Raw genomic sequence first — 22695 nt, 5'->3', positions numbered from 1 at the left:
TCTGAGACTTGCACAACCAAGGAAGGTTAATGAAACGGTTTCATTGTTGAATCGCAATTCATGAATGAAAATAAATACGTAAATGAATAAATATATCGACCGGAATGAGGGATTTCTTCCATTCTTTTTTATATGTATTCTTATATACTAATGTCTTAAGCATGCATCAAGACATTAGATGTTATAATTGTTACTATTATCATCCCAGGCGTTTGTTAGATGATACGGTGAGTATGTTCTTTCTCGGTTATAATTATGTTTGAGGATTAAAGTGCAGCAATTTATTGATTGAGGATTAAAGTGCAGCAATTTATCCACTCGCAGAACAATCTCCCCAGTCTCTCCGCCATTCCACTCAACCGCCAAGGGACCACCCAAAAAGTGAGCCGTCATGTAAAATCCCGCCTTCCGCGGTGCTTTCGCTTTCTATTGGGCCGTGTCACACCGGAAAACAGATTCGGTTGGTTAAAGTCGCGTCACTCACGAACGCAACCCGGAACAGAACAAGGAAGTAGCAGTCGCAAAAACAAAAGATTACCATGCCATCACAAGATAAAAACCAAGATTCGTTTTGTGGTTGATTTACAAGGTGAATATCTATTTATATATTTATAAGCACCTCGTTATGATATCAATATTTATTCCAATAAAGAACAGGGTCTTGGATCAACATTTCCTAGAAAGGCAGATGTTCAGGTAACCAGCCTACGCCCCTGTGTAAGGGAAAGTGGCATAGACTACAGCTTTATTATGGTAATCCGATTTAATTGCTTTGTGATCGTCTGCTGTGTGCCTGGAAGAAAAGTCTTCACAGGTTGCTGTTTTATACATATCTTAAAGGCATGTAGACGTAAGAAATGTGACTCAAGGCTATGAATTTTGTACATTAATGTGGAAAGGCCTTACCTGACCAAACGGCTTTATTTTGCGTTTTGGTTAGCGAGGGACGCATTCACACAACGGTGGAGTCGCTATTATAATACTGTTTTCATCCGTCTATATCTGTCTGTCTAGCTACCTGTCTGTCTATCTTCTACTGTCAAGAAAGACAGATGTGTGCATGAATGTTTTAGGACTGAATAAAACAATAGCTGTACACTTAGGCCGCTCATTTGTCAGTTTCTGCTGTGCTGAAGTGATTGACAAATTAACCCTGTCGTTGACACTATATCCTCTTGGGTAAGAGAGGACAGCTGAAGATGCTCCTGAGGTCTTGATCTTAGGAACAATGTTTTCCTTACATTGAAAGACTTTATATAATCAATCTAATCAACTGTTTTTCTTGTATTTAGATGACATCAGTTTTCACTTCTCACTCTCCTGGCACAGCCATGTCCAAAGAGGTAGGAGAAGGCACTACGTCTGAGTCGGTGACATTGGCAACCCAAAGCGTCATGGCCTCTGAGGATAGAAGAGAGAACAGCCGCCGTGGTGCAGCTGTGGAGGCCACAGGCAGTACGGCAGAGACCAGCACGGCTGCAAAAAACCTGGCCCTCCTGAAAGCTCACTCTCTGGATGTCAATTTTGAAGTTGGTGAGGAGTATGATGTCATCGAAACCATCGGCACTGGGGCTTATGGAGTGGTTTCCTCCGCCAGGCGACGAGACAACGGTGAGGGTTGTTGTGTAGACAGGTGGATAATAACATAGACGGATCAATACAGTGGTTTCAGAACGTATTCACCCTGTGTTGATTAATTGTTTTGTAAAATTAAAATACAATGTATTTTTAGTTTTTTTATTTCTATAAAAGTAACTCTTTAATGTTAAAATGAAACAAAATTATTCAATGTCTCCAGAATTATATTAAAAATAAATCTGAAAGTTACTTGATTAATCGGTATTTACCTTTGTATTACAAACTTTAAATTGAGCCAGGTGTATTCAATTTTCTTGATCATACTATGTTAAGAGCCACCATGTTGATTTTGAATCCACCTGTGTTCAGTTGCACGACAATTATACCAACTCTCAGCTAAAACCGCAGCTCAGATCTGATTGGTAATGATAAATGGATGGAAGGATAGCTGGACAGACATTAAAAAATGGATAGATTAATGGGATATGTCTGTGAATGTTCTCATTCATCCGGGTCATGGTTATCCAAAGGAGTTGAATCAAGTGCAACTGGACTTGGTACATATTAATGGGATAGATTTTGACACGTGATAGACAGATACACAGACATGTTACTAAGAATTTATCAGATTAAAGAAACAAGGGATGAATTTTAGTTTTTTTTTTTTTTTAGATTGGCATCAAACACAGAAGTTAGTTTATATACAATGGTAAAGAAAAATGGTTGAAGCCAACCCAGAAAATATATCCTAAAGGGGATTAAGCAGAAAATGATTAATTAAAAGCAAAAACTTGCCAGTGAAACAATCAAGAATATATATATATATATATATATACATATGTAACACTCAATGGTAGGGAAAGTGCTCAACAAATACGGAGCAAAATAATCCAGTGAGTCAAGTGAATTCTTTGAGACAGTACAAGCCTGTTTCATGCCATAAGCAATCATCAGCTGTCAATAGAGCTACTCCAATAAACATACAATAAAGCTAACAAAGGAGTAGCTTTATTGACAGCTGATGGTTGCTTATGGCATGAAACAGGCTTGTACTGTCTCATAAAGAATTTACTTGATGCACTGGATTTTATGTATATATATTGCAGCTCTTGTTGTCTAATCTTGAATGATACAATTTGAAATTACCTATTAAAGGTAGAACAAGTAGGATTTTCCTAAAAATCAATGTATAGACTCACACAAAAATAATCCACCTCAGTCTTCACTTATGACCCACTAGACGTGTGTGGCGGTGTCTGTATCTACAGAGACCCTGTCCTCTGCCTGTATTTTCTTATTTTTCTTATTTTGCTGTGTACGGGACGTTTCTGGGCTATAACCTGTGGACAGTGGGACTCTATAAAAACATAGCAACCAGGTGCCAGGTTGAGATCGTAAGCACACATTCAAGAGGAAGCTACGACAATGGCAGATACAGCGCTGAAAAGACGCAAATATAGCAAGGCAAAACACCAAGCAGACAAAGCTCGTTCCAAACGAGATTTAATCTAGGGTTGGCTTTCATCCGCAGGCAAGAACTGAAGTAGAGGAAGGGGATAAAGAGTGATGTGGAGTTGGCCTACTCGGATGTGTTCAGGCAACTGCGGTCAGGGGGCATGTCCTTCTGGTGTCGTTGAACCAGGGAGGAGGAGCCAACTTTGAATGTTGTGTTTACAAATCGCAATCAACAAAGCCTACTCATTCTACCTTTAAGCAAACAACCTAACCGTTTTTGTTTTGGTGTGTTTACTCTATACAGGCCAGCAGGTGGCAATAAAGAAGATCTCCAATGCCTTTGAGGTGCTGACAAACGCCAAACGCACATTGAGGGAGCTTAAGATTCTCAAGCACTTCAAACATGACAACATCATTGCTATCAAAGACATCCTTCAACCAAACCTCCCCCACTCTGCCTTCAAGTCTGTGTATGTACATTCTAGTTACATTCATAACCTTTGTGGTGATTATTGATGAATTCAAAGTTCCTCATAACAGAATTTCATTATGTTAGGGCCTTAAACTGTGGAAACATTCTGGGGAAAAAAGTATTTTGTTAAGCGTCTCAGTACACTTAACTAAACATTCCCGTACATCTAAACGTCATCATCCTCAAAGGAAGTAATTTCACTGAAAGTAATATCTTATTCAAAGACTCGTATTACTGTACAGAGTGATAAAGTTTAGTTAACATTCATGTTGTGACATCAGTTGTAGTGTAGGAAAATATAATTTTTTTTGAGAAATAAGATCTAATTGACAGTCTTGCCAAAGTTTCATGTTTTCCTGTGGATGGTATGGAGATGTTTTCTCTGTCATTAATTCTCTCTATTGATTAATTATTCTCTACAAAATGATGTGCTTGTCCACTGTGTCTACTTTAGCATAATGTCCCTCTCGAAGAAAAATGTTCTCTAACTTTCAAGCTACATTCCAGTTCCACCTGCATACCAGATTCTAAATTGGAGAAAATTAAGATTAAAGTCACTTTTCAAAACAAAGCATCATTATTAAAGCCTTTTAAATTAGAGGGGACATTTCAATGATATTTCACTACTTAAAAATCTCATCTTCATTCAGGCTAAGAAAAAAATTGTTCTATTTGATTTTCATATGATTTGAAGAATCGCTTTTAAAGAAAAACTTCTCATCTTCAGCTGCTTTTCCTGGGTCAGGTCGCGGTGAAGAACAACTTCATTATCTGAAAAAATTCTCATTTAAAGCCCTCAGATAACAGAGTATATTAAGAATTACATTTACATTTAAGTTTAATTAAACTAATTCTTAACATAGCCAAGCTTTGTGGAAGTCAACATCATATAATTTGCCATTACAAATGCTGTTTTGTGTAAATGTAGAGAAATTCAAAAACAATCCATTTACCCATAATATATTCTTCTAATTGTATGTCAGGGGTCAGGAACCTTTTTGACTGGGAGAGCTATAAAAGCCAAATATTTCTAAATATATTTCCTTGAGAGCCATATAGTATTTTTAACGTATAATAAATTAAATATGTCTTACTTTTAATGCGACTTCTGGTGCTGCATGGTTTTGCTGATGGCCTTGTAGTCTGGTTCATACGTGGTGAGATGGAGCTTCATGCAGGCGTTGAGGCTTCCATCAGTTAAACGTGAGCGTAGGTTGGTCTTAATGTTCCTCATATGTGAGAATGACTGCTCACATGCATATGTAGAGCCAAACATGGTCAATACGGCAATACTCACACGCTGCATTGTGTGGTATGTCACAGGAAGCTCGTTCCAAGTTTTAAGAATCAGCTGGTCTTCAGGTTGAAGATTTTTAATTTCTGTCCACTTGTGTTCCCTCGCCAGCTCTGCTCGCTGTCGCGCAAGACTTTCCAACTCTCCATTAAGTGACTTGAACTTACTCATCCACATGTCTGATGCCTTCAGGTCAGCAACTTCCAGCTCAAAGTCTCCGATAGAGACCCCGGGGATGCATGTCAGGTCGATTTTGTCCACTGCACACTCATGTGGATGAGTGATGAACTTGAAAAGACCAGTGCGCGCACGAAATTCTCCAAAACGTGCTTTGAATGGCTGCAGGAGATTGGACGTAAAGCCAGCTAGCTGCTGGAGATCCAGATGTTGAGTGGAGTCACTTGCTAAGCATGCATCTCTAAATTGTTGCAGTCTTTCTAAGTGCAGAAGACGACCTGTTTCAATGTCCCTGAGAAAGACTTCCAGCTTGCTTTCAAATGCAAACACTGCTTGTTGAAGGGATGAGATTGTATTTCCAATACCTTGCATTTTCACATTGAGCTGGTTCAGATGGCCAGTTATGTCCACGAGATAGTGAAACTGCAGGAGCCAGTCAGTGTTGTCTAGCTCAGGATGCCTGACGCCTTTCCTTTCAAGAAAAGTCCGGATTTCACTCAGACAAGCTGCAAAACGGCTGAGCACCTTCCCCCTTGACAACCAACGCACGTTGCTGTGTAAAAGCAGACCGGGATAATGATTCCCAACTTCTTCTAACAGAGCTTTAAACTGGCGATCATTTAAAGCTCGGGCAACAATAGAGTTGACCACTCGAATGACCAGCGACATCACCTCACCAAGCTCCTGGCCACACGTCTGAGCGCAAAGCGCCTCCTGGTGCAGGATGCAATGAAAACTTAGGATGGCTCTCTTTTCATGTTCACGGAGAAGCGCTACAAATCCTTTGTTCTTCCCCAACATACAGGGTGCACGCTCAGTACAGACGGAAATAAGTTTATCCATCGGTATTTTTTTTCTTTAGCAAACTCCATGAAAGACGTGAATAAATCCTCTCCTCTTGTTGTCCCTTTCATTGGCAAAACAGCCAAGCTTTCCTCACGCAGTGTGTCACCTGCAGCATACCTGGCAATGATACTGCACTGAGATAGATGGCTAACGTCTGTTGACTCATCTAACGCGAGAGAAAAGTTTGTCCCGGCGTTTATGTCCTTACTTTGTGTTTCCTCGATTTGATTTGCCATCATGATGCTACGATCGTGCACAGTTCTTGCTGACAGGGGCATGTCTTTTATTCGTTTGATTATCTCGTCTTTATTTGGGAAGTCATCAAACAGTTCATTGGCCACATCAAGCATGAATTTTTTGGCATACTCGCCATCTGTGAATGACTTTCCATTCCTTACTATTGCCAAAGCAGCCGCAAAGCTAGCGGAATTCCCGTCACCTTGCTTGGTTCACACACGTAGTTGCTGCTGACTCGTCTGCACTCTCCGCTGTAGCTCCTCGCATGCCCTTTCCCTGCCGTCCCCCGCTGGAGATTTCCATGCAAATGAAGCATGGTGCGTATCGAAGTGCCGCTTTATATTTGACCGTTTCATCGATGCAATTTTATCATTGCATATTAGACATACCGCAGATCCTGCTCTCTCCACAAATGCAAATTCCTCTGTCCACGCAGCCTGGAGTGCACGGTAATCATGGTCTTTTTTTCTTTTCGCCATCTTTTCCGTTACAAGGGTTGAAGCGGATAAACTAGTTGGCTATCTGATAAAATTGATTTCTTCACCTTTACAATGACCCGGACATGCTCGCGAGCCATTGGTTCCCGACCCGACCCACGGGTGACCCGTGACCCGTGAAATTTATCTTCAAAACTAATTTCTGTTTACTTTAAAATGACACAGTATTATTAAGAAATATCACAAGTATTTTAAAATCAGTTCCAAACTGATTTTTTTGAAAAAAACATTTTTTTCAACTCAAAATTGTCTGGGAGCCATATGCCGTCACCGGAAGAGCCATATATGGCTCGCGGGCCATAGGTTCCCGACCGCTGTTGTATGTTATTGTTCAATTAAATAGATAATCTGCTGTTTCCGTCATCTTCTTGCTCTCCTTGTCTGTAGATATGTGGTGCTGGACCTGATGGAGAGTGATCTTCACCAGATCATCCACTCCGGCCAGCCGCTAACCCCTGAACACACACGCTACTTCCTGTACCAGCTTCTCCGTGGCCTCAAGTATGTCCACTCAGCCAACGTCATCCACCGTGATCTGAAGCCTTCCAACCTGCTGGTGAATGAGAATTGTGAGCTGAAGATTGGAGATTTCGGAATGGCAAGGGGCCTCAGCTCACACCCTGAGGAGTCCCACTCTTTCATGACAGAGTATGTGGCAACACGATGGTACCGTGCCCCAGAGCTTATGCTGTCTCTGCATCACTACAGCCTGGCTATTGACTTGTGGTCAGTGGGCTGCATCTTTGCTGAGATGCTTGGCCGCAAGCAGCTTTTCCCAGGGAAGCATTACGTCCACCAGCTGCAGCTGATTTTGTCAGTACTGGGCACTCCTCCTGATGGGCTGATCAGTGCCATCAGGGCTGACCGGGTGCGCGCTTTTGTACAGAGCTTACCTTCACGGGCCCCTATACCTCTGGCCAAACTATATCCACAGGCTGAGCTTGATGCTCTGGACCTGCTGGGGGCCATGCTGCGCTTCGACCCTCGAGAGAGGATCAGTGTGACTCAAGCTCTAGAGCATCCATACTTGGCCAAATACCATGACCAAGATGACGAGCCTATCTGCGTTCCAGCTTTCGACTTCGAGTTTGACAAGCTACCAATGAACAAGGAACAGATTAAGGAGGCCATACTGATGGAAATCCAGGACTTTCACAGGAAGAAACAGAGCAGCCGCCAAAGGCTGCAGTTCAGACCCTTGCCAAGGGCAAATGGGGGGGTGGGGGGTGGTAGCCGTGGTATTGTCAACTTGACCTCCACAGCAACGATTCCCATGGTGCAGCAGGTGGAGGTAAAACCCAAACAGCGACAGCAAGACACCATCAACCACACACCAGCAGATAGAAGCCAGACATTTTCAAACCATATGGTGCCTTTCAACAAACCACCTACATCCCTTCATATGAGCCACACCCTGCCTCTCCTCTCTAAGAGCGAGAATGGCCCTGTTGATGTCGACATGCCCAGTGCCAACTCTGATGGGGGCCAGCCTGAGACTATTGACCTAACCACACCAGTGTCTAGCCAGGAAGCCCCGTCAGAGCCAATGAGAGACTGCTCCAAGGAGGAGGAACCACAAGGAAGCCAGACTTCTCTGACCCAGGCCAACCAGCCCATAGCCCAACCTGACCCAACGTTACCTGTGACCCCAGTTCAAGGCATGACTTCCCTCCCCACTGCGGTGCCCTCTCTCTCTCTCTCCCAGGCCCAAGCCCAGTCGTTATCTCAGTCCCTCTCCCATTCTTTGGCCAAGGCTGCCAGGGTGCCACCAGGAGAGGGGCCCAGGAAGGATGGAGCCATTTCTGAAGACACCAAAGCTGCACTCAAAGCAGCACTGTTAAAATCAGCTCTCAGAAACAAAGCCAGAGGTGGTAAGTTCCTATCTGATAGAGGTTGGGTGTGTGTGTGTGTGTGTGTGTGTGTGTGTGTGTGTGTGTGTGTGTGTGTGTGTGTGTGTGTGTGTGTGTGTGTGTGTGTGTGTGTGTAAACTTCACACAAAAAGTAAGGAAATTTGTGTTTGGTAGATTATTTCTTTGTTGTAATAATGCTTCTTGGCAATAAATCTTATATCAGGCACCTGCTTGCCAGCACCTGGGGTACCAGAAGCTCAAAACAAGAGTCAATAGCAACAGCAAAATAAGCTGTTTGGCATTGGCAGAGAAGATTTGGCAAATTTTTCATGGCCGCAACCCACATACTCAGCTCTGCTGCTCATCCCACAAATGCATGTTCCTTACAAATGTGGCACCATTTAAAAGGGAAAGAAACAGGCTTTCCAACAGTATAAGATTCATTGCCAAGAAGCATTGTTACAACAAAGAAATAATCTCCCAAACACAAATTTCCTTACTTTTTGTGCTAAGTATATATATATATATATATATATATATATATATATATATATATATATATATATGTGTGTGTGTGTGTATATATGTTTGTGTGTGTATGTGTGTTTATCATCTTGACCTTCTTGTTTCAGATGGGGGTTCCTCACTGTTGGGGCTGGATGCTGGGGGAGGAGGGGGTCAATCCACCTCCCTGTCATCCCTCCAGGAGCTGCGTCGACCAGTCACAGCTCAGAAGCGCCAAAGAGAACGAGAGGAGAAGAGGAGAAAGAGGCAGGAGCGAGCGAGAGAGAGAGAGAGGAAGCTGAAAGAGAAAGAGAGGAGAGAGGGCAGACATGGTGATTCGCTGGGTGGAGTTCTGTTGAGTGACAATGACAAAAGCCTATTGGAACGCTGGAAAAAGATGATGGATGGCTGTAATGACAAACACCAGACTCCCAACAACGATGGAGAAAAGACTAAGAACTGTAACATAAACTCCCATCTTAGCATTGGGTTGAATGAGAACGGCCAATCAGCTGCAGGCAAAAACACAGAAAAAGAGGCCGGAAATATTCAGTCTCTTGAACAGTTGATCCCTCAGGTGAAACCCAACCTGCCTGGTGTGTTTCATCCTCCTAACAGCCAGGGGTCACTGCCTTTCACAATGAGCCTGGCTAAACCGGCTGAAAGAGTTACTTCTGTGAGTGGAGGAATAGATACAATGGGGGCCAGTGGAGGTTTTGTCAAAAACAATGGGCTAAAGCCACAGGAGGAGATGGAGGGGGGTGGTGATTTCAGTTGTCTAGGGAACTGGAGCTGCCAACAGGTGGAAGCGAGGTCAACTCAACAACCACAGCCCAACAGGTCACCTCAGCCCCCAGCGACAAACTTCCTTCAGCCCCAACTCCAGCCTAAAAGTCAGCCTAACATTCAGCAACTTCCACTGGACACATTCCTGACTAAAACCCCGAACCTTGCCCCCAGAGAGACTAATGGAAATGTGGCTTTAGGAGGTCAAAGTAACATCAGCACCCACCCAAATGCAGCAACTACAACTCCTCCTGGGCCTCTGGAGAAGCTCTGTCTTTCTGTGGTAGAGAAGCCTTGCCCCCAAACAACTAACAATCTCTGCGGGGCCCTAGGAGCCCCTTCTCAACCTCAGACGAGTCTGGGGTTCACGGACACTGGGCAGACAGCACCATCTCTCCCACCAGACATCCACACGGTAACACTGCAGCTCTCCAGGTCACAGGTATGTATCGGATGTCTTGACACATTACCTTAATATTTTCTGCACAGTCCTTCTGTTTTACTCAGCATGTCACTGGTTTAATGGTTAGTGAGGTTGTCCCCAAACCAGAAAAGTAGGTTCGATTCTGCAACTGGCCTGGCAAGACTGTAAACCCTGCCTGCTGTAGGGGTTATATATTAGCTGACTGACCCTGCACCAGTGGACACAAAATTAACCCCATGATGGATTGATTAATATCAAATAATCTAGAATGGGTATTGATGAAATATTAACACCCATCTTTATTTTCTTTTACACCAGTGGTTAACTTTGGCAATATCACACTTAATTACTTTATAAAGCTTTTAAATTTGTAATCGTAACAAACCCAAGGGAATTTCTTATTTAGAAGAATACTAAGGTACAGCTAATAAAATGGGCATCAATGGGATATTAAAAACTATGTTTGATATTGTTTATTTTACAACGAAATTCACCTTCTCAAATAACCTTGTATCATTTTGACTTCTTATAGATAATACCAAAATTTTTAGGTTTACTTTGCTCTCACTTGTCACAGTAAGCGGTCACCACACAGTCAAACACTCATACCAAACACACACGCCTAGAAACTGACACACCCATACACACACAGAAAATACAAACACACACATAGACACCTCAAACACACACACACACACACACACACACACACACACCACATGGGAGGGAATCGAAAGAGTTGTTTTGCCCTGTAGTTTTGAATTCCCTGGAGCTGATTCAGAATTAGAACACTAGTTTATTCATTTCCCATTTCAACTTGTGACCTCCATGTTACCTACTGCCAGGGCTGACATGGCTCAGGAGGTAGAGCAGGTCATCTAGTAATCAGAAGGTCCCTGGTTCTATCCCTGGCTCCTCCAAAGAGCGTGCCAAAGTGTCCTTGAGCAAGACACTGAACCCCTTAACTGTTCCTGATGAGCAGGTTGGCACCTTGCATGGCAGCCTCCGCCATCAGTGTATGATGTGTGTGTGAATGGGTGAATGTGAGGCATCGACTGTAAAGCGCTTTGAATGGTCAGTAGACATGAAAAGCGTTGTATAAATGTAGTACATTTACATTTATTTATTTACTTATTCTCGCCTCTCATGTCAGGTGGAAGATGTTTTGCCGCCGGTGTTTTCAGTCACTCCGAAAGGAAGTGGGGCTGGCTACGGTGTGGGTTTTGACCTGGACGACCTTCTTAACCAGTCCCTCAGTGATCTTCAGCACACTGACCTTAGAGACAGGTGAGGTCAAAGGTCAATTCTTAGCACTAGCTTCCCAGTGAGCAATTGTGTCTGTCTGTAAGCACTGCTCCACATGGTCTATGTTCTCCTATGGATTAATCAACGTAAAAAAAAGAAATACTTGCATCTGGGTAGTGTAGTGGTCTATTCCGTTGCCTACCAACACGGATTGCCGGTTCAAATCCCTGTTTTATCTCCAGCTTGGTCGGGTGTCCCTACAGACACAATTGGCTGTGTCTGCGGGTGGGAAGCTGGATGTGGGTATGTGTCCTGGTCGCTCCACTAGCACCTCTTCTGGTTGGTCGGGGTGCCTGTTTGGGGGGGGGCTGGGGGGATAGCATGATCCTCCCATGCGCATTATCCCCCTAGCGAAACTCCTCACTGTCAGGTGAAAAGAAGCGGCTGGCGACTCCACATGTATCAGAGGAGACATGTGGTAGTCTGCAGCCCTCCCCGAATCGGCAGAGGGGGTGGAGCAGCGACCGGAATGAAAATAGGGTAATTGGCCAAGTACATTTGGGAAGAAAAAAAAAAAGGGGGGGGGGGTGATATTTTGATTTTCACAACTCCAGAAAATGTAAAGTGCAGAATAAGTACGTAGCTTGTTTATCCAGAATTAAAAACTGGCCTGGTATCAATTAAGCCTATTTACTTAATTTAGTAAGTATATTCTCAAAGTACTTCTAAGATGTCTTCCTAGAACCAAGATGATAGTGTGGTTTATCGTCAACAATGAAGTTGAATTAATGCTTTCTTTCAGTCAGTTTTTACTTTTTCGATCAGTTCTTACTTCCTTTGGAGATGTGTTGCTTATAATTATCACATATACAAAACATGTATAATGTCTATGCATGCTCAATAATCCAGGTACGGTCACAGAAAGTTGAATCAGTTCATCTGGACACAACGTTTATTGAGAAAAACGTTTCATCACTCATCTAAGTGACCTCTTTAGTCTCAACTGACTGCAGGTACCCCCACGCTTTTAAACAATGCAGTGGCATAACGACCGGAAACAACGATCGGTTTCATATGCAAATTGCCTTGAGCATTAACGAGCGTTTCAGTGGCGATGTGTACTATTCAGAGAGGATTTGGGAATGCTTGCAATCACAGCATTGTGAAATGGCGACAGACATGTACTCTTAGAGATGATGGTCCCATATGATGGTAAGTCTCTGTTCACGTGCTTTCCTGTTGATGAAGCAGTGGAGGTAGTCTGTATGAAGTTACAAAATGACCCCACCCTTAGCAATAGCACCACCCTTAACACTGACCAAGTGTGTCTGCTCCTGAAACTGTCTTCAGTCCACGTACTTCACATACAGGGGGCAGTACTATAGGCAGAGGCATGGCTGTGCTATAGATTCCCCAGTCTCACCTGTAGGGGCCAACTTGTATGTGGAGGAAGTGGAAAAGAGGGCTCTGATGTCCTATCCAGGGACACCACCTAGCCATTGGTTCAGATTTGTGGAAGACACCTGGGTTAAAATTAAATCTCAGGATGTACCACATTTCATCGACCACAGTAACTCTGTGGAAAACCACATCAAGTTCACCATTGAGGATGTAAAAAATGACATGTTAACCTTCCTAGACTGAAATCGTAATTGGTGATGGGGGACATTTGATTGTTGATGTTTACTGTAAAAAAACACATACTGATCAATACTTAAGGTTTGACTCTCATCATCCACTGGCGCACAAACTAGGAGTCATCAGGGCGCTGTACCAATGAGCTGACAACGTCCCCACCGACACAGAGGCCGGGGAGTCAGGGAGAAATCCCACATTAAACAGGCTCTGGTTAAGTGTGGTTATCCTAACTGGGTGTTTGTCAAAGCCAGGAAAATGCCTAAACAGTGCACCAGCCAATTGAAGAGCGGAGAAGGAAAACAGCTGTCTTAAGTGTAAACAAGTGGTGATCCTCCTGTATGTGGCAAAAGTCTCAGAAGAGTTGAGATGCGTATTTACCAAACATCACGTCTCAGTTGCTTTCAAACCCCAAAACAAGCTACGCCAGAAACTGGTCCACCTCAAGGATCGGGTCCCACGGCACAAACAGAACAATATATTTTACGCAGTTAAGTGCCAGGAGGATTGCCGTGACTTGTACATCAGGGAAACTAAACAGACGCTGGCCTAGAGGATGGCACAACACAGAAGAGCTAATACGTCAGACCAGGACTCCACAGTCTACACCCATCTACAGGCCAATGGCCACGCTTTCAAGGATGAGGATGTGTACATCCGTGATAGGGAGGAAAGCAGGTTTGAACGGGGAGTCAAAAAGGTCATCTACGTAAAGAGGGAACAACCATCCCTGAACCAAGGGGGGGCCTTAAGAGTACATCTGTCACCATTTCACAATGCTGTGATTGCAACTATTCCCAAATACTCCATGAATAGTACATATTGCCATGAAACTCCAGTTAATGCTCATGGCAATTTGTATATGAAACCGATCGTTGGTTTCGGTCGTCTTTATGTATGCTCAATAATCCAGGTAAGAAAATCAAAGAAGGTTGGATCAGTTTATCTGGACACAACGTTCATTGACAGATATGTTTCATCAAACATCTAAGTGACCTCTTCAGTCTAAACTGACTGCAGGTATCCCCACCCTTATAAACAATATAGTGAGATAACGACCGAAGCCAACGACCAGTTTCATATGCATATATGAGCGTGACAGTTAACTACAGTTTCAATGGCCATGTGTACTACTCATAAAGGATTTGGGAATGTTCGCAATCACAGCATTATAAGATGGCGACAGATGTACTCTTAGCCCCCCCCCCCCCCCCAAGTTCAGGCATGGTCGTTCCCTCTTAACATGCTAGGACTCTGCAGTCTACACCCATCTACAGGCCAGTGACCACTCTTTCAAGGATGAGGATGTGCACATCCTTGATAGGGAGGAACGCTGGTTTGAACGAGGAGTCAAAGAGGCCGTCTATGTTAAGAGGGAACGACCATCCCTGAAATGGGGGGGGCTAAAAGTACTTCTGTCGCCATTTTACACTGCTGGGATTGCAAACATTCCCAAATCCTCTGACTAATACACATGGCCATTGAAAGTGTAGTTAATGGTCACGCCCATATTTGCATATGAAAATGATCGTTGATTTCGGGCGTTAAGCCACTGCATTGTTTACAAGGGTGGGGATACCTGCAGTCAGTTGAGGTGGAAGAGGTCATTTAGATGCGTGATGAGATGTATCTATCTGTAAACATTTTATCTAGATGAACTGATTCAACCTTCTTTGATTTGGTTTCGGTCGTTAAGCCACTGTATTGTTTACAAGGGTGGGGATACCTGCAGTTAGTTGAGACTGAAGCGATCACTTAGATGAGTGATGAAATGTTTCTCTCTCAATAAATGCGGTGTCCAGATGAACTGGTTCAACTTTCTGTGAAAACCTGTATAACTTCTAAAATTCTCTTCCTTCTCCCCCAACATTAGTTTTGACTCAGCGCCACTCTCTGCCTCCCTCTTGTCTGATTGGCTGGAGGTTCACCGCATGACCCAAGCTGACCTGGAGTCTCTACAGCAGGAGTTGCAGCTTGGATCTCCCATGATTCTCTCTGACACAATTCCCCCTGACAACTGACTTTTAACCTCCTTCACCTGGAAGTTAAAAAATACAACAAATGACAGGATACACTCAGATATTTGAGAGTTGAAATTTTCTAGCATTAAATTCTGACAAATCAAATTTTTTCAAAAGCACAAGAAAGCCTCAGTCTTTTCTACCATTGTCCTGTACTTTCTATTAAATAAAGTTAACTGGGCCACCACGGGTCCTTGTCTGTATGTGTGTATTATATATATATATAATGGTTTCTTCGATCTTGTGCTCTGATTGGCTGATAATTGTTTACAATGGCAACATGTTTTTGTTGTCAATGACTGTGAATATTTTTAAGTATTGCTAGGGTCAGAACTACGTCCTTTGAGGACTAATTTATTACAAACCAGTATAATTTTGTTCATTAACACTTAATGAATTACCCCATTCTTCCGAGCCATCCCGATCTCTGCTCCCCCTCTGCTGATCCGGTGGAGGGGTTGCACACTACCACGTCTCCTCCGATACATGTGGAGTTGCCAGCCGCTTCTTCTCACCCGACAGTGAGGAGTTTCACCAGGGGGATTTAGCGCGTGAGAGGATCGCGCTACCCCCCCCCCCCCCCCCCGACCGACCGACCGACCGACCGACCGACCGACCAACCAGAGGAGGCGGTAGTGCAGCGACCAGGACACATACCCACATCTGGCTTCCCACCGTCAGACACGGCTAATTGTGTCTGTAGCGACCCTGAGAGCCAGATAACCGGTTTGGATAATGGATGGATGGATGGGACCCCTGACCAAGCTGGAGGTAACACGGGGATTTGAACCGCCGATCCCCGTGTTGGTAGGCAACAGAATAGACTGCCAATGCCATCCGACCAATACAGAGTTAACGAGTTAAGAGATTAACACCATAATATTTCATTTAGAAATCAATTTATTTCAATTATAGAAAAAGTTATTTACATAAAATATCTGATTTCAATACAAAACCCTTCATTTAAAAACAATCAAATTAAGTAAATCATAAAATGAAATTAAATTTAATGTGCAATATGGCTAAACATGTATTTGCTAATTTGTTCTTCATGACCACCTGGAAATAAGCCGTTCAGTTTACAATGTAAAAAGAAATTCTCCTTCATTTGGCAGGGTCAGGTTTCGGCCCTCGCAGTATCAGCTGGCTCTTACTGTAGTAACGGTATCACCAACATACTGGACAGGGAAGTGACCAAAACAACCGTCATGCCGGTCCAGCTGTGACTGGCCCGTCCGTATAGCCGGATCTCAGGTATGGTGAGGCGGATGAAGTCGGAGAAGACCGACACTTTGGTGTACACCCCCGGCTGGTTAGCCTGAGCACAGCCCAGACCGAAGCTCACTACACCTGCCTGCACCCAGGTCTTATTCACCATCTGGCACACCAGGGGCCCCCCAGAGTCCCCCTGGAGAAATGAGGATAAAAGCAGCCATGAAATGACTCGTCTGGTTTGGTTGTTGTGCTCTGAAATCCAAACCCCAGGGCCACATTTCATCTGTGAAATGTCTGCTGCTCAACAGCTGCGTAAAGAGTAGTATGGCAGGATGCTGTGGCTGAAACTTAAAAAGTTATCAACAGTAGTATTGGCATACACGAAGCATTGTGTCCAGGTGCAATATTAGTACTTCTCCAGTAAGTGCCCATCATTGTCATCATCCCACGACCACGTTTCAATATATGGATCCCTGTCCAACAGTGTGATCAAAGTAAATCCTACACTTCTTCAGAAAACACATCAAGCTATTTAACTCAAATATCCCCAACAAATGATTTCTGATTTTGGATTCAGTATCATGGAGATGCTGGTCAGATGGCGTCAGGTGTTCGGACACAGAGGAAGGCCTACCTGACAGGAGTCTTTTTTGCCCTCCTGGTACCCAGCACACATCATATCGTACAGGATGTCCACTTTGTCGTTGGGCTGCAGGTTGTACATCTGCTGACATGAACTCTGTGAGATAATCGGCACCGCCACCTCCTGCAGGGTACCAACTCCATGCAGAGGTACTGAGAGAGCGAGAGAGAGAGAGAGAGAGAGAGAGAGAGAGAGAGAGAGAATGTACATCAGTTTGCATAAATGGGCTTGTTAACAGATATAAATATACTTAAATATGGTTTCTTTAAGACATATAGTGGACCTTATGGAAATGTGACTGCTCAATAAAGAAAGCCGTTTGCGTAAACAAATAAGTGTGATGGTCATTTTCCAGTTTTTTAACTAAGATTTAAAACTACTGCTTTGGTCTTCCAGCCGAACATCAACATTTATTTACAAGGCAAATGCATTTTGAAAGTACGAACAAATTAAATGCCACATTATATCTAAATGGAAAATTTTCCCACTCCTACTGCAGTTATTTCCTGTTTTGTCAAAATATCTCGATGTCTTCAGAATTATATTAAAGGTAAAAAAAATATAGCACAACCCAGATGATAGCAAGATAAGTCATTTCTATCAAACTGACCAACAGTCCTCATTAGGACTTCAAACAATCATCTATCTCCACATCATCTGTAAGTGTTGAACTCAAACTGAAGCATTTTGACCACACTGTATGCATTGCTTTACATTTACTGGTTTTCCACCAATTTAAGCCTACTGACTCACCCATTTCAGAAGAATTTGCATGTACTTATTGCACATTTCCTAAAATTACAATTTAAAAAAATGATGCTTTATGTTCATCCCTGTATCTTTGTACATTTCCCCCCCTTCTTCTCCCCAATTGTATCCGGCCAAATATCCCATTTTTCTGAGCCGTCCCTGTCGCCGCTCCACCTCCTCTGCCGATCCGGGGAGGGCTGCAGACTGCCACATGCCTCCTCTGATACATGTGGAGTTGCCAGCCACTTCTTTTCATCTGACAGTGAGGGGTTTCGCCAGGGGGACATAGCACGTGGGAGGATCACACTATTCCCCCCCGTTCCCCCTACCCCCCAAAGAGGCGCCCCAACCAACCAGAGGTGGTGCTAGTGCACTAACCAGGACACAACCACATCTGGCTTCCCACCCGCAAATGCGACCATTTGTGTCTGTGGGGACGCCCCAATCTTTGTGCATTTACATATTACCTCATCAATATGACTGGATTGCCAGTGCCCCTATGTGTTTCTACTGTGTTTCACTGTATCCTGTCTTTCTAATCAATGTTGTTCTTGTATACTAGTGAGGGCAAAGCCAGTTCATGTAAATCCAAAAGTACAAGCAGGGGTTAATACTTTCTGAAGATACTGTATTATTCCCCAAGTTTATACAGAAAAGGTAGACTGGACAAATTTTTGTGTCAGAGATTTAAGTTAACTTATAATTTTAAAAGAGACTCAAGATTTGGTTCACCTTGGAAACATCAACTATTTCTTCCTCCACCAGAAAAGTGGAACATCCCATTTTTAAGTCTCACCGTTGTTTCTGATGTCCCCCCAGCCTGTCACGTGGCACAGCATGCCGCCTGGGAACAGGGCGCCAGAGCTCGGCAGACAGATGGGTCGGATGTAATCGGACCAGGTAACCGGGGTGGTGAGCTTGACCAGCGCCAGGTCCTCACCCTGGTGGGGCTCCACGTAACCAGATGGTACCACCACCCGGCTAACGTGGTGTGTTGACATGTGCGGGTTAAAGCCATTCAGCTGGTAGCGGCCTGCGTAGATGATGTAGGAGCCCACGTCGAAAGGGCTGAAAACATACAGCAGACAGAGAGACACCTGTTGGATCTGAAACCCTAAACCTTTACTGAAGGATGGATTTCCTCTGACAGAAGATAACTGTGGGTTTGTGTAAAGCAGGTGCAACTTTAAAGGGGGTTAGTAAAAGCCACATGTTGTGGAGAAAAATATTTCTACAGCCTTTATAAAAGTCATGAATATGCAGATAATTTTGCCAATTTCATTGCACTTAATTGTGTATACACACACACACACACACACACACACACACACACACACACACACACACACACACATACACTCACTGGCCACTTTATTAGGAACACCTTGCTAGTACCGGGTTGGACCCCCTTTTGCCTTCAGAACTGCCTTAATCCTTCGTGGCATAGATTCAACAAGGTACTAGAAACATTCCTCAGAGAGTTTGGTCCATATTGACATGATAGCATCACGCAGTTGCTGCAGATTTGTCGGCTGCACATCCATGATGCGAATCTCCTGGTCCACCACATCCCAAAGGCGCTCTATTGGATTGAGTTCTGGTGACTGTGGAGGCCATTTGAGTACAGTGAACTCATTGTCATGTTCAAGAAACCAGTCTGAGATGATTCGAGCTTTATGACATGGCGCGTTATCCTGCTGGAAGTAGCCATCAGAAGATGGGAACACTGTGGTCATAAAGGGATGGACATGGTCAGCAACAATACTCAGGTAGGCTGTGGCGTTGACACGATGCTCAATTGGTACTAAGGGGCCCAAAGTGTGCCAAGAAAATATCCCCCACACCATTACACCACCACCACCAGCCTGAACCGTTGATACAAGGCAGGATGGATCCATGCTTTCATGTTGTTGACGCCAAATTCTGACCCTACCATCCGAATGTCGCAGCAGAAATCGAGACTCATCAGACCAGGCAACGTTTTTCCAATCTTCTATTGTCCAATTTTGGTGAGCCTGTGCGAATTGTAGCCTCAGTTTCCTGTTCTTAGCTGACAGGAGTGGCACCCGGTGTGGTCTTCTGCTGCTGTAGCCCATCTGCCTCAAGGTTCGACGTGTTGTGCGTTCAGAGATGCTCTTCTGCATACCTCGGTTGTAATGAGTGGTTATTTGAGTTACTGTTGCCTTTCTATCAGCTCGAACCAGTCTGGCCATTCTCCTCTGACCTCTGGCATCAACAAGGCATTTTCGCCCACAGAACTGCCGCTCACTGGATATTTTCTCTTTTTCGGACCATTCTCTGTAAACCCTAGAGATGGTTGTGCGTGAAAATCCCAGTAGATCAGCAGTTTCTGAAATACTCAGACCAGCCCGTCTGGCACCAACAACCATGCCACGTTCAAAGTCACTTAAATCACCTTTCTTCCCCATTCTGATGCTCGGTTTGAACTGCAGCAGATCGTCTTGACTATGTCTACATGCCTAAATGCATTGAGTTGCTGCCATGTGATGGGCTGATTAGAAATTTGCGTTAACGAGCAGTTGGACAGGTGTGCCTAATAAAGTGGCCGGTGAGTGTATAATATATATATATATATATATAGCATTTTTTTTCCCCTGAAACCGTCAATGGTGTTGATAGAAGTGCTCAACTAATGAGGAGCGGAATATCAATACAAATGCAGGAAATTGGACATTAGCAGCTGATGAGTGCGTGACGCACAAAACAGGCTTGTACTGCTATGTATTAAAAGTTTTTCCTGCATCTGTATAACTATATATATAATTTAAAAAAGGACAATGTGTAATTACAGCTTTTACACATGGTCTGACAGGAGACCTGGGTGTAATGGAACGGTTTCCTTTATTTTTAGAGCCTCCCTGCATAGTTCCATTATTTTGAGTCTTTTGCCTTCTAGTGGTATAGATAAGTACTGCAGTTTCAGCTACTTCCTTTTCCTGTGACAACAAGAAAATGGTGTGACAACACAGCAATATTCATGCTCCATCATTAGCCATCAACTAGTTTCTACCCCTTTGGGTGGCAATATCTGTAAGTAAAGCTATTATCCATCATTGCTAGAATCATTATTTTGAAGTATTTTTTTACGTATTTGCTACAGTTTGTATAATTTTGGTAACATGTGTGACAGCACATTTTAATGATGGCATTCAGGCTATACTTTTGATGCTAGCGTAAATACAGTGTTCAGTGCTATACCTGATTAGTTACAACTTACATTTTATTCCTGCAAAGAAAATTTTAGTTTTATACTTACCTTTGTTTCCTGAAAAATAGAGGATTAGTTATCCTAACTGTTACTCTAGATTGAGTAAGCTATTTTGTATTGTATACTGGTGCATGCTTTTCTGTGTGTTTATTTTCAGTTTCACACTTCCTTGTTATTAAATCCCGTCCATATACAACACTGGTCTGTTCCTTGCAGGATATGATGCAAGGGAGAGTTTAGCTGGCTGTAAAACCTAATATAGGACAAGAGTCACATTGGGTGTAGCAGTACACTGGGCATTGTCTGCAGGTTGTCTATTCTATTCTATTGCTAACAAGGACACTGTCATCGTGTTGTGTGACTTTGTTGCGAAGAGAACAAGGTTATCATCCTAAGTTTGTAATTGGAAATAGGCCTAGTGCTGACTGAACATTTTCAATTGAGTAGCTAGTGTTGCATATTATTTCTCCTCATTGGATGCTTGACAATGACGACGTAAAATAGATGCTTTTGTGGAGCTAAACTTGGCTTGTCTGAATTATGTCTTTAGCTAACCAACAACACATACAAGAAAGGTGACAAACCAGAAAAACTTAAAAACGTATGAAAAGATTGATTTGTTTGACCATTTTACGGTTAATAAAGGACGCCTTGCATCTCTGTCGATGGCATTTCTGTGAAATCCTACCTCGAATGAATCCGCATGGAAAATACCAAGGCTAAGAGAATAGTGGTGGAGGTGCAGAAAAAAAACGAAAAACATTTTGCCAATTTTCTTACCACTGAGGATTAAACAATAGTAACTTAAAAAAATACAAAACACCCTACAAATGCAGTTTAGATGCACATATTCACAAACATTTTTGTAGGGGTTGCAACCCCTTGCGTCAATGCAGATGTTGGTCCAGATAAACATGCATCAAGATGGGTGGCACAGTGGCCCAGTGGTTAGTGCTGTCACCTCACAGCAACAACTTCCTGGGTTCGAACCCCGAGGCTGTCCAACCTTGAGGGTCATCCCAGGTCGTCCTCTGTGTGGAGTTTGTATGTACTCCCCGTGTCTGTGGTGGGTTTTCTCCGGGTGTCCCGGTTTCTACCACCATCAAAAAGACATGCATGTTAATGTTAATACTCCTTCCTGTCTGTGCCCCTGACTGAGGCATGGTGAGACTAACTGGAGTTGGTCCCCGGGTGCTGCACGGCGGCTGCCCACTGCTGCTAGCTACACAGCTAGGATGGGTTAAATGCAGAGGGTAATTTCCCCACGGGGAAATAAGATATATCAAAATCCAAATAATAATAAAAAAAAGATGTCAGTTTGTGAGTTAAAGGGAGTCAGGTGCTCCACATCTAAAAAGCTTCCTCAAGGATCAAGAATCCCCAGTAATAGAAAATGAGAGACTGTATACTGACACTCAGCACTTTTCTGTTCTCCACCGACTGAGATGAGGGCACTTACTTTGGGAAGCAGTGAGCAGCAGAGAGGACCCAGTACTCGGAGATGATGGAGCCTCCACACACATGATTGTTCTCCTTCTGCAGAGCAGCGGAGAAAAGAATGAATCATTCCAGCACCACACGCAAACTTCCCACTGAGCAGGTCAGCAGCTTCATGACCAACACTGAGGTTGGAGCAAGTGTATACGTGCACAACAGAAGAGACACAGAAATACAAACAGAACAGTCCTGTATAGTCAGCCTATTGTTGTTCCTGTTTGTGTGAGGTTATGTAACAGTGTCCTCTTGTGGCGAAATTTGGCATGCTGGATGGCTTTGAAAAATAAAAACCAAAACCTACCCCTAAAGTAAGGGGTAGGTTTTTTTTTTTAAATTTTCC

The 22695-nt window shown here is 43.5% G+C and overlaps 2 protein-coding genes across 2 annotated transcripts; one reads left to right on the top strand and one right to left on the bottom strand.

Annotated features, from left to right (window-relative positions):
• The first annotated feature begins 504 nt into the window (after positions 1-504).
• On the top strand, positions 505-15198 carry mapk7 (mitogen-activated protein kinase 7). The gene is made up of 7 exons (XM_056296912.1): positions 505-589; positions 1293-1611; positions 3338-3503; positions 6944-8427; positions 9039-10138; positions 11274-11407; positions 14874-15198. Exons 2-7 carry the CDS (start codon positions 1293-1295, stop codon positions 15019-15021), a joined length of 3351 nt encoding a protein of 1116 aa, XP_056152887.1. The 5' UTR covers positions 505-589; the 3' UTR covers positions 15022-15198.
• Positions 15199-15903: 705 nt separating this feature from the next.
• On the bottom strand, positions 15904-22415 carry zgc:92313 (uncharacterized protein LOC436869 homolog). Its single transcript, XM_056296915.1, has 4 exons — positions 22318-22415; positions 18426-18697; positions 16871-17031; positions 15904-16429 (listed from the first exon to the last, which is right to left on the bottom strand). Exons 2-4 carry the CDS (start codon positions 18628-18630, stop codon positions 16172-16174), a joined length of 624 nt encoding a protein of 207 aa, XP_056152890.1. The 5' UTR covers positions 18631-18697; positions 22318-22415; the 3' UTR covers positions 15904-16171.
• Positions 22416-22695: the final 280 nt, after the last annotated feature.

Source organism: Lampris incognitus, chromosome 17 (assembly GCF_029633865.1).
Source record: "Lampris incognitus isolate fLamInc1 chromosome 17, fLamInc1.hap2, whole genome shotgun sequence".
NCBI classification, from domain to species: Eukaryota; Metazoa; Chordata; class Actinopteri; order Lampriformes; family Lampridae; genus Lampris; species Lampris incognitus.
The sequence above is the reverse complement of the archived record's forward strand: the minus strand, read 5'-3'. Positions and strand labels throughout refer to the sequence as shown.

Coding starts and splice junctions, on each gene's coding strand:
- mapk7 (XM_056296912.1), top strand. CDS start 1,293: ATGACATCAGTTTTCACTTCTCACTCTCCTGGCACAGCCATGTCCAAA. Junction 1,612..3,337: donor CGCCAGGCGACGAGACAACG/GTGAGGGTTGTT, acceptor TACTCTATACAG/GCCAGCAGGTGGCAATAAAG. Junction 3,504..6,943: donor CACTCTGCCTTCAAGTCTGT/GTATGTACATTC, acceptor CCTTGTCTGTAG/ATATGTGGTGCTGGACCTGA.
- zgc:92313 (XM_056296915.1), bottom strand. CDS start 18,630: ATGTCAACACACCACGTTAGCCGGGTGGTGGTACCATCTGGTTACGTG. Junction 17,032..18,425: donor GGGGGACATCAGAAACAACG/GTGAGACTTAAA, acceptor TCGCTCTCTCAG/TACCTCTGCATGGAGTTGGT. Junction 16,430..16,870: donor GCAAAAAAGACTCCTGTCAG/GTAGGCCTTCCT, acceptor TCATTTCTCCAG/GGGGACTCTGGGGGGCCCCT.